The 12,258-nt window shown below is 39.5% G+C and overlaps 1 protein-coding gene across 11 annotated transcripts in view; it reads left to right on the top strand.

Moving 5' to 3' along the window:
• The window catches only part of LOC145996137 (uncharacterized), a 187,200-nt gene that overhangs the window by 130,120 nt on the left and 44,822 nt on the right, over window positions 1-12,258 (top strand). For all 11 annotated transcript variants that reach the window (XM_083132462.1, XM_083132458.1, XM_083132459.1 and 8 more), the window contains exons 3-4: window positions 7,452-7,622; window positions 10,326-10,451. In XM_083132462.1, the coding sequence (XP_082988588.1) occupies window positions 7,452-7,622; window positions 10,326-10,451 (297 nt within the window). The remainder of the gene's footprint in view (window positions 1-7,451; window positions 7,623-10,325; window positions 10,452-12,258) is intronic.

Here is a 12,258-nt window from a genome sequence, read left to right as displayed (position 1 = left end):
CGATAAGGCGTTCCTTTTTCGGCACTTTCGTCGGCAAGGCGTTATCTTTTCGGCACTTTCGTCGGCAAGGCGTTATCTTTTCGGCACTTTCGTCGGTAAGGCGTTCGTTTTTCGGCACTTTCGTCGATAAGGCGTTCCTTTTTCGGCACTTTCGTCGGCAAGGCGTTCCTTTTTCGGCACTTTCGTCGGCAAGGCGTTACCTTTTCGGCACTTTCGTCGGTAAGGCGTTACCTTTTCGGCACTTTCGTCGGTAAGGCGTTACTTATTCGGCATTTTCGTCGGTAAGGCGTTACCTTTTCGCCACTTTCGTCGGTAAGGCGTTACCTGTTCGGCAATTTCGTCGGTAAGGCGTTACCTTTTCGGCACTTTCCTCGGTAAGGCGTTACCTTTTCGGCACTTTCCTCGCTAAGGCGTTACCTTTTCGGCACATTCCTCGCTAAGGCGTTACATTTTAGGCACTTTCGTCGGTAAGGCGTTACATTTTAGGCACTTTCGTCGGTAAGGCGTTACCTTTTCGGCACTTTCGTCGGTAAGGCGTTACGTTTTCGGCACTTTCGTCGGAAAGGAGTTACCTTTTCGGCATTTTCGTCGGTAAGGCCTTACATTTTAGGCACTTTCGTCGGTAAGGCGTTACATTTTAGGCACTTTCGTCGGTAAGGCGTTACCTTTTCGGCACTTTCGTCGGTAAGGCGTTACCTTTTCGGCACTTTCGTTGACAAGGCGTTATCTGTTCGGCACTTTCGTCGGTAAGGCGTTACCTTTTCGGCACTTTCGTCGGTAAGGCGTTACCTGTTCGGCACTTTCGTCGGTAAGGCGTTACCTGTTCGGCACTTTCGTCGGTAAGGCGTTACCTGTTCGGCACTTTCGTCGGTAAGGCGTTACTTTTTCGGCACTTTCATCAGCGATCCGTAACTTCTTCGACACTTGAGAAGAAGATCATGTAAAAACCATTCTAGCGGGTTTTTTTTTTCATGAGGAGAGAGATATTTGAACACAACTTGTGAACCAGGCCAAGGGTCAAACGCTGCCATAAGAAGACTGGAATATAAGTATTTTATATCAAAACGAAACCGAGAAAAAAACGCTATTCTCTCCCAAGCACATCCTCGATTACCCTCCCCCCTCCTCAACTAAAATTTTCCTCCCAGGGTGCCACTTTTATAAACTTCGCCGTTTTTGCTTCAGCCACCGCACGAATTATTTGTGTTGTGCCAGCGGTTCCGATTGTGATCCCCGTTGCTAGGCAACGGGATACCTCATAAGAGAAAACATTGATCAGTTGAAAGATGAACATTTGTGTCTGCAATTGCTGCATTTCACATGGTCTTTCCCCCCCCAACCCTACCAACTCCCTCCCTGCCACAACCTGTATTTTCTATAGCGATTCGACCTCCGTGGTGGAGTGGTTAGCACAGCGCGCTGCGACACCAGAGGTCCCGGGTGCGAATCCCGGTTTGCAAATGGGTGATCTTTCCGACTGTCCCTTCATCATATCATATCTCATCGTTGCGATTAGCCAAAAGTAGAAGAAAAGCGACGCTAAGTAACCAAAATCAATCAATGCATTAACAATTTTTCAAAACGCTGTCTTTTTATTCTCCACAAAGAAAAAATCAACTTACGTCTGTGTCCGAACTTTTACAATAATCTACGCACGTAATACACTCGTCGCCATAGGCGTAACTTGACGGGGGCAAAGGGGACACTCCCCCACAAAATTTCCAAGTTTATTACAATTTACATGTTACGGATGCTGTTTCAATCTTCTGGAACCTGAGGTTTATTTTTGCCCCCTCCCCCCCCCCGAAATATAGGCCCAAGTTGGCAGAGGTTTATCCAGAATTTTCAATTTCGGGAGGGGGGTAGCATGATATAATTAAATTTCGTGCCAAAATTACCCTATAGTAGGGTCTGGTCAGTGGCGTTTACTGAGTCCCATATCTGGGCTATTTCACTATGTCACGTGCTCCTAGGCTATGAATAGAAATAAATTTACCAACTCCTAAGAAATCAGGTTGCCAACTCATAGGAAATCAGGTTGCCAACTCATAGGAAATCAGGTTGCCAACTCATATGAAATCAGGTTGCCAACTCATAGCAAATCAGGTTGCCAACTCATTTCAAATCAGGTTGCCAACTCATAGCAAATCAGGTTGCCAACTCATAGCAAATCAGGTTTGCCAACTCATAGCAAATCAGGTTTGCCAACTCATAGCAAATCAGGTTTGCCAACTCATAGCAAATCAGGTTGCCAACTCACAAGAAATCAGGTTGCCAACTCACAAGAAATCAGGTTGCCAACTCACAAGAAATCTGGTTGCCAACTCATAGGAAATTTGGTTGCCAACTCATAGGAAATCAGGTTGCAATCTCCAGAATCAGCATCATCTCCTCACTGATATGAATAATAATATTTACAATTTCTGATCGATTTTTCTCCTGTATTTTATTCTCTAGACTTCAGTCTTAGCTGATAGTCTAGCAAGCCCATAATATACGCTCCTGGGTTTGGTGAAAATTATGGGGGCTGTTGTAGAGTGGGTTTGAGATGCCCACAAAATTCGGATAACGGATATCCTGATTTCAAATTATCCGATATCGGATGCAATGGATAATCCTCATATCCTAAAATCCGGAAAATTCGGAAATCCAGATAATCCCGAATTCGATTTGATAAGAGGGTTTGTAGAAATTTGGTACAGACAATTCCGAAAACGACGAAGAAATGACGTATCTGGCCATTCCCTAGCTGGAGGTGTGTGCAGAAAGCACTGCCAGTTTCCATGCTTGTATCGCTTATTGCACGTGTCTATAACCCACATCGCGGAAATCGAAAACTCTACACATTTGTTTGGCGCTGTTCGCTTTTCTCATTTTCCCAGCAAGTGAGTTTTCCCTCGCGGTGCATCTTGGGATAGCAAGGTCATCATCTCCCCCTCCCCCTCTCACTGGGCTGAGAAGAAGCCGAGCCTTCAATTTCTCTCCCCCAGACCAAGCACAACAAAACTCCAACCAGTGTTGCCACAATCTGAGGGTAAAATTTCCCTTTTCCCCCAGTTTTTCCCTCCATCTACAGAAATAATAATAATAGTCTGTTAAAGAAGGCGTGTTTTGGCCCATTGGGCCGCTCTTACAACCAACCCTTCTCCATAGCAAAATGACAAGACATTTAAAAAAATTAAGGAAAGAATGATAATACGTTTAGATATGGAATTAATAAAAAAGTGACAATAATATAAACTAAAGGAAGGTTGCATTAATTACTAATAGTAATACTACTACTAATACTGGTAGTAGTAGAAAATATAAAGAGTATTTAAGAATAAAAATCCTTAGAAAAATATTTCGACCTAAATGGGATGAGGAAACAGTTGAGTGGAGAAGTTTACATAATTTAGAACTACATAATTTGTATTCATGTCCAGATATTATTAGAATGATTAAATCAAGAAGACTTAGGTGGGCAGGCCATGTGGCACGAATGGGAGAAGAAAGAGGAGTTTACAGGGTTCTTGTTGGGAAACCTGATGGTAAGAGACCAGTAGGAAGACCCAAGAAGAAGATGGGGGGATAATGTTGAGATGGACCTAAAGGAAATCGATAGGGATGGAAAAGATTGGACTGATCTTGCCCAGGATATGGACAGATGGAAGGTTTGTGTTGCTGCAGCCATAAACCTTCGGGTTAAAGAATGCTAGAGAGTTTGTGAGTTAGTAATAGTAGTAATAATAGCAATAGTGCTTTCGTTAGTCCATGTTTGTATACATGTAAAATTAATTATATACGTACAGGGCCAGATGTCAAAGGTTCGAAGCCTGGTTAGACATGAATGTAGAATTGGTTTGTTCTATCACCCATTTCATAAGTTCATCATTAACCGAAATGGTAGGAAAACGGCGGAAAATAAACTAAATATAGATATTAATTTTGCTTTATTTTACATCGCTTTTTGTGCCACTTTTGGCTAATTTGCGAAGATGGGGATGAGAGATGATATGATGAAATTGATGAATGGATACACACAAACATCCATGCCCAGGCCGGATTCGAACCTGGGACCCCAGGCGTCGTAGCGACATTATAGATATAAATAGACATTACGCTTATACTGAAAGAAGTGAGAAGAATATGTGGATAAATAACTATAACCTAATATAATAATGAGGCCGTCTTCAAATTTCCCCTTTCGCTTAAAATTTGGTCCGAATTTCCCTCCGAAAAGGGAATTTTCTCTTCATGTGGCAACACTGCATCCAACTCCCACGTTTTCTCTTGCTTCCGTTCCACCTCACCCCCTCTTCTTACCGTTGCCATGGAAACGCTCGTCACTGTTCTGTCCAGACAAGCCCCCCCCCCTTTCCGTAAGGAACCAAATTCATTAATTTGTCGTAGCGGTGGGCAAAGACCCCCTAGAAAGAAGTGCCTACGTGAAGATGGGGGTTTAGAACGCACAATAGGTCGAGTCTACTGTATGGGATTTTTTGAGGAATTTGGTTTAAAAAGACAGCGCTTGTTCTATATACGCCAATCGGCTTTTTCGTACGTCAGGGGTCACGGATTCGAATCCCGACCTGGGCATGGGTGTTAGTTGTGAGTGTACCTTCATCGTTAACTTCGCGATTAGCCAAAAGTGGCAGAAAAGCGAAGTAAAATGAACCAAGTAAATTCATTTTTTTTTTTTTTTTTTCATTTTACGGCCCGGCGTCAGCGCTTGTCTTTCCCGGCGAACGGGGTCCGCGATAATCGCTAGAATCGGCTATTAAAATTACAGTTTTCATATTGTGTACTAACCTTGACTACAGAAGGTGTTGAAAATGATGTCCCTCTGCTGCAACACATTCCTGGCATCTCCGAAGGATATTGGCATTTACACGTGCAAGTTCGTCTACTGTAATTCTCCCGATTTCTCGTGCAATACTCTCTTTTAACTCACGGGTGGTGTGCGGATTGTCTTTGTATACTTTATTTTTTTAGATTTCCACTGGAAATGAGCCAATCAGAGCTTGCCGTTGCATTTTTGGATCACAGGGTGCCAGGCAGCGATGGTAACCTTAACTTAATGATGCTAAACCTAGTACAATTTGAGCTTCGTTGGCACCTAAGCCTCGCGTCAGGTTAAATTTGCAGCAGGTTTTATGTATTCATCCGCGCGAGAACGGAGCACAGAATCATCCGCGCCAGTCTTGCCTGAACCGCCGAGCTCTTCGTATCGCAGACAATGAGAGAATCGGCAGTATTGCCAACCCCTTAACACATCAAAATCCGTACATGCATGTCAAGCGGAATGCATTTTTGGTTCTTTTCGTCTCCTGCGCATAGATTATGTAATAAATGTGTCCTTACTTAATATAAATCGCGAAATATCTTCGAAACATGAGGGCATGTGTGTATATTTCGAGCACGCAAAAAAGAAAAAGAAAAACAAAGGTAAAAATAAACGACAGGCCCCACTTGAATTTAATGACGAGTTATTGTTTCTCGTTTAGAGAGAAATACATTTATGAAAATCTTGGTTGCATCGTTCGCAATTCGCGATTAAAATTATCCGATATGCCATCTGGTGAGATTTTCAGGAAACACTCCACGTAGAACACTTCGCTGCGCTTCGCCCTGTTGAAGCCGTTCAAAGCATGGCGAACATGCAAAAAAGTAGCGTCTACTGTTCAGTTTTTTTGCTCTAAATCGTTTTGCGGTTCAGGACAAGTGAAAAGCTTACATGTGTTTTCTACCCCGTGGAATCAACAAAATAAATCAATTAAATAAATCAGGGAAAACAGAACTGATTGACAAGATTGGCATAACTGAAATGCGGCAAGGAAATTTATTTTCGGAAATATGATTTTATTGCCATGAAAGTAAATTTTAAATTGTTCTTTATGAATATAACATTTTTTTTCGAAAACAATGTATTATGCATTCAATTTGGAACAGATGCAAGTCGATTAAGTGCGAAGATGAAAATAGTATGAGAATGTATTAATGTCCGAAATCATAAAGGTAAGTCAGAAAAACATAATTGACATGCTAATGTTGCTGTTTCATTCAGTCAGTCAATTTTCAGCGAAGACTGAAGATAGCCTCAATGAACTTGTTGTTATTGTTATTATTATCAGGTGTTATTAAACTAGCCTGCCTCTTTGGGGAAAAAACTGCAACAGCATGTTTACATTTATTTCCTGCCCAAGCTTTGCAATACATGTGAATTGCTTTATTTTCAAATCATTTCTGAGAGCCCGAGTTAGGCAGTTACAACCGAGGTGCAGTGCAGATGAAACAGCACTGCTTTGAAGAACCAGTGCGTATACATTAGTTTCGTCTGCGTTTTCCGTGTTATTTTTATTATCATAATTAAATGCTTCGCTCTCAGCACAGCTTCACCTTCGTTATAGTTCCTGGAATTCACATCGCATTCGCAATATTTAAATATAACGCGTAATTTAAACGTTTCTTCCATACCAGCAATGACAACACGCTGCTATTACGTACTACTACAGAATGTAAACAAAGATCTATCCTACGTAGAGCGGCCATATTGGAAGCGACACTAGCGCTCAGTTGGTGATTTTAATCGCGAATACATACATTACTATAAGATACACGCCCTTCAAGTTTATACCCTGTGCTTGCATTAGCGTCAGAGAAGCGCAGGAAATCGAGTGGCCAATCCCAACCCCTCTCATCCGTTCATTGGTGGAGCCGTTTCGCGCCACTACTTGCGCAGAGATTTGTTTTTCTTTCGCTTGTTCCAGAGATTCCTGAGACAGAGTATACAATATCCAAATAACAGTAAAATCTTAGCTTAAATTGGTCCATGATTTTGCATGTCATTCAGTAACTTCAATTAATTCTTGTCTACACAAATCCAATTCTTTTTAAAACAAATAGCCGCGCGTATGGAATCAGAAATAAGGTTTTGTCGCCCGGCCCTTAAGCCTCCCCTGGCTATTGGAATAACTCGTAGGGTTTCTCACAAGCCATGCATATTTGCTTATACAGTAAAACCTCGTTAATCCGGACTAATGGCGGGGATAAGTTGACCGGTTTAACAAAAGTCCGGATTAACTGAAATAACCTAAAAGAAAAGTAGAAAGTGAATTAAAACTCCGTTTATAGCAACAAAACACGTTTATTATGGTGTATTTAAAGGGCATAAGCCTAAATACACTATACAGTACAGTACAAAGTCTGCGGGAAACAGAATTTCATCAGTGGTTCTTTGGGAAGTTCTCTTGTTGACTTCTAGCCACATTTAAAACCTTGGCTCCTGCTTCTTTTTTCTTTCTTTGCCTTTTCCCGAAGCTCGGCTTATCGGGTTCCGGATTTACGAGGTTTTACTGTATTAATTTTTATTATAGTGCGTGTATATCTAATATGACACTGGCCTCAGTTCTAAAATTTAACTGTCGTAATCTGTGAAGGTTAGTTCACAATTGTTTTTTCTTTCTTTTCAGACTGCTATGCAACAAAATACACCGCCTGTGATCGCACCAGCACCTCCACAATCTGGCACCACCACGATAACAACCATGTCGACGCTGCACCAACCCTTGCAGCACCCGCTAGCACCTCCGACGCCGCAGACATTGACCCACCCCGGGGTCCCGCACTCGCAAATGCAGCAGGTGAGTGACGTCATCATAACCGGCAACTTGTAGTGGTACCGGCATTGTGAGCGAGCGAGTTTTTTCTCTTTCATTTCTTCAACGAGCAGCTGCAACCTGTCGTAGGAAGTTGCCGTATTTAGGAATGTCAAGTGCGTGCAACCAGAGCCGACTGTCCCCGAATTAGCAAAAACATTTCAGGGTGTCTACCAAAATTCTTGACCTTTTTCTTTTGCTTGACTATTTCCCCCTCTTTCTTAACATTTATTTAATCGACCCCTACTTAGGTATAGTTGGAAATTAAGAAAATGTATACTTTTATTCAATAGAAAAAACCCTACCACAAGGACAGTTAAGATGAAAACTGAAGCTGTACTTTATAAAGAGATTTAGACTTTCTTTAATTATTAATGCTTCACACTTCATCCTGGATGTGGAACGGCCACATTTCTTTGTTTAATATTTTTACAAAACTTCATGCACACAAGAATGTAATTCTTAAGAACGACAGCTCAATACAATTTTAAATTTCCAAATATTCAATTCTATAAAATCCCAGTACAGGTATATAACAATGTAAATTCACTATACTGTATAAAAAAAACAAAAAAAAACCAATATAAGCAATTGTTCTTCCAAGAAACGAATGTAAACAATTTGAAAGTCAAGTGGAGGGATATTGACGGTTGAACGAAAACACACACCCTTCTTGTTCTTCTCAGTTAGCGGGCAATGCAGCTAGGGAAATGTCACGCTGTTTTTTTGTTCTTTGGTGCGTGGTATTCGTGTTGTGTGACGTAGTTAGTGCAAGTGGCGCTTTTTAACGAAAAGTGAAAAAGAATAACAACATAAATTCTGAAGAAAGTATCTAAATTATAGGTAACTTCATTTTTGTGTTCGTAAAGTGCGTCTAAACCCACCAGCTTCAGCAAGTCCTGCGATCGAAGGTCGGAAATTAGAACCACAGGATGAGAGTGTTCTCAACTCAGGAAAATAATATCAACAACAAGAATATATTAATGTGACGTTGTTGACCCTCCAATTTCCATGACGAGGTAAAAAGAACGAGATAAATAAATATATCTGAACCCTCCTTGTGGTTAAATTGAACTAACGATAACATTGATTACATCATTCGACATTTGCCAAATTAACCATGCAAATTGTCCATGACTATTTTCATTAATCTTTCTCTTACATTCTGTGTGTTTTTAAGCGATGGATTTTTATGTATGCTGGTGCAGAAGTTGTCAACAGCTTGTTTTGAGTTTGCTTTTAATTATCGAAGCTCTTATTGGGTCAAATAAAGTGCACGAACGTGGTGATGGGCAATTTGCACGGTAATACTCATGGATCCCACTGTACGCCACGAAACAATAATAATGTCGGCAGGCCACAAAATAAAGATAACCTAGAGGCCCAAATTTTATAAATCCTCCCCCTCCTGTTACTTGTAACTGTAGCTACACAGATCGCAGTTAATACGTGAGAAGAAATATCGATGGTTTAGTCGGCAGAGCGTCTGTCTGCCACGCTGGAGCCTCGGGTTCGATTCCCCGGGGTGAGTGATCTAAGATCGGAATTTTTCCGGCCACGTCCCTCCCAATCACGTGAAACCACAGGTACTTGTATTTTATAGTAATAAGCCAACTGACGTAATGGCCAAATTGCATATATAAGTGTAAACTAAACGTAAGCACCTAAATTTATTCATATATTGCTCCTGTCCAACTAGTCAAAAAAACTATTGTCACTGTCTTCTCTCTCTCTCTCTCTCTCCCCCTCCCCCCTTCCGAAAATGGGGAAATGTTACCTTTTTAGGGTTATAGACAGCTGCTTCAACCTCAAGTTTCGTAACAAAATTTTATATTTGTATAAATAATTGTTAATATTGTTTCCGTGTCCAATTTTAGTTTTAAGAATTAATGTGAGAATAATGATGCACAACACGTAAATTCAGAGTAGTTGTGCTTATTTTTTTAAAATAATTATTTAAATACCGAATGTTTAAATAAATGGTGACAAAATACTACATATATAAATTTTAACTGCAAATTATACAGGGTGGCCCATAAGCCCCTCCCTACCCATTCATATAGCTTATGTATCTAGTGTATAGAGTTTTCTGTGTGCTGTTGCGCATAATATTATGCGATGCCATATTCATGGGCCAGTAAACCATATCTCAATATGCTACAACAATGGCTTATACCGAAACTGGATGAACTTGGAATCGGAGATGAGGTTTGGTTTCATCAAGATGGGGCTCCGGCTCATTATGCCCACTTTTCCTAACAAATGGATAGGTCGTGGTTCTGAAATATCCCCGGTGTGAAAAATGTCTCGCAGAACATAGTGTTGCGTAATATTTTGCAGCGAGAATGAAGGACATCACACAGATATACTGGACACATAAAATATGTGAATGGGTAGGGACTTACGGGCCACCCTGTACAATATGTGTTGGCATGAAACACTGTATTGATATCTTTGTAATCGGTAATGTAAGAGTTTATTATATAAATTATATTTTCTTGCTATGCCATTAAGAAAATTGTCGAGTAGTGTAACACTCTTGTAAAATCTTTTGTGAAATCTAAAAATGTCCTATTTTTTTAAAAAAGTTTGTCACCTCTCCTTTTAGGTTATACTTAGGAAAGCAACATAATAAGACATTGCATTTTTGTTACTACTGCTCATGTAAGTGCATTATTTATATTACAGGTTCAGGTTATTCAACCAACACTCCAAAACCCCACTTACTTGCAACAATTGTACAACACTCAAGGACAGTTACTGATGCCTGGAAATATACAACTCCATCCTGCTGGCATGAACCCTTCCATACAGGTAGGTGCTAAAATATGCATGCTACGGTGAAGTAGTATTTTGCAGAAAGGTCATTGTATGTGCAAAATTGCATTGATTATTATTTTGTTGTTTTGTTTACAGCAAAGATTAAATTACCAGAAAATACCACTGATGTAACTCAATGCACTGACAGTGTGTTGCCAAAGAAAGATCAATTTGGCCCTCATTGTGCCATGCTGGCAACATGAATAATTTGTATGTATGATTGGCCTAAATTCTAAAATTTGTGAACCACATTAGTTTTATTATAGTTTTTTCACATCATCTGAGCAGGTGATGTTATTAGAAAAACATGAGTGAATTTTGTATCATATAAAATGCCTAAACATAATTTTACCAGGAAGTGATGCAATGCAATGCAAGTGTCATCCATGATTCACGCATATTTGAAAAACTATTAAGTGACAGTGTTTGGAAGTAATACATTTACAAGTAACAGTTACTTTGTGCAAATGATGGTAAGTGCAATTAGTTACTTTTCTGTGTTTCAACAGTAATGGCAAAGATTATGATTTGCTGAGAAAAATATGAATGAAATTTTATTCTTCATACGCTTAATGTTTTGTGTCATAATTGTTTGAAGTGTAAGTTTTTGAATTATCTTAGTAAAGAGGATAACACGTACAGTTGAGTTTTTCAGCAAGAGATTTTCACTGGAGTGTCAAAGATTAAATGATTGACTTGGTGTTTTAAGTCCATTTTATGCACAGTAAGGCTAATCGGGACTGGATCTACATTTTAAAGTGGGATCCAAACCACTACGTGTCTCCACCGGGTATCGAACCTGGGACCCCTTCATTACAAGGTGACGGCCCTACCACTAAGGCCATTGAGGATGTCCTGAAAGTGTGAAAGAGTTTACGTGGTTGAAGCTCAATAGTGTACGGAATTGAGGTTGCCATGACATCATGAATAAATAATGCTCGACCAGGCAAAATGGGCGAAATATACTCAAAGCACACTAGTACACATAGAACTTTTTTGTGGTAGCAGGCTCTCAAATATGGATCGTGAGGTAAAATATGCATATCTTAACTATTGACTTTGTCTATTGCTGTACTTGACCTAATGACAATAAAAATTTTATTATTATAGTAAAATTGAAACTTAGTAAACATAGTCATTATCTCCATGTTAAAATGTAGTTTAGTCTGCCTTATCAATGCACAGTGATATATGAAAATTAAATAGATGATTATGGGCTGAAACTACCAAGACAAATATTTTACTTATATATGTGTCTACTATTATTGTCACTTTAAAATAATATTGGCTTATATACACTCGAACGTAGCATGCTTAAGGGTGGAGACTCAAATGATTATAAGTGAGCAGTACTCTAACGTACATGTAACATCTACAATAAAGAACGTAAAAATAACTTAGTTACTAAAGTGACAGTAACTGAGTTATATTTCAAGTAGAGTGACTAACTACAGGTGAGGGGCAATCATATCTCCCAAATGCTAGTTTTTTGAACATGTATTTTTTTTCAAATTAGATATTCTGTGCATCAGAGTTCAAACTGTACAAAGGATCTTGTTTTTGAATTTATTCATTTTATTTTATTTATTGTGATAATAATGTAATACAATATTAAACACATCCATTTGAACTCAGGATCCCTATTTTTACAAGAGATACACTAATCTCTAGATCATGAATGACAGTTCTTATTTACTGTATTACATATTTTTTTCTTGTATGTAGAGTGAGTAATACTCATAAATCCCACTGTAGGTATTGCATGCGTTATTATTTTTCTTGTGGTTTACGGATCTTAGAA

The sequence above is a fragment of the Lepisma saccharinum genome, chromosome 12, assembly GCF_977018435.1.
Source record: "Lepisma saccharinum chromosome 12, izLepSacc3.1, whole genome shotgun sequence".
Lineage (NCBI taxonomy): Eukaryota > Metazoa > Arthropoda > Insecta > Zygentoma > Lepismatidae > Lepisma > Lepisma saccharinum.
This window is presented reverse-complemented; position numbering and strand designations above follow the sequence as displayed.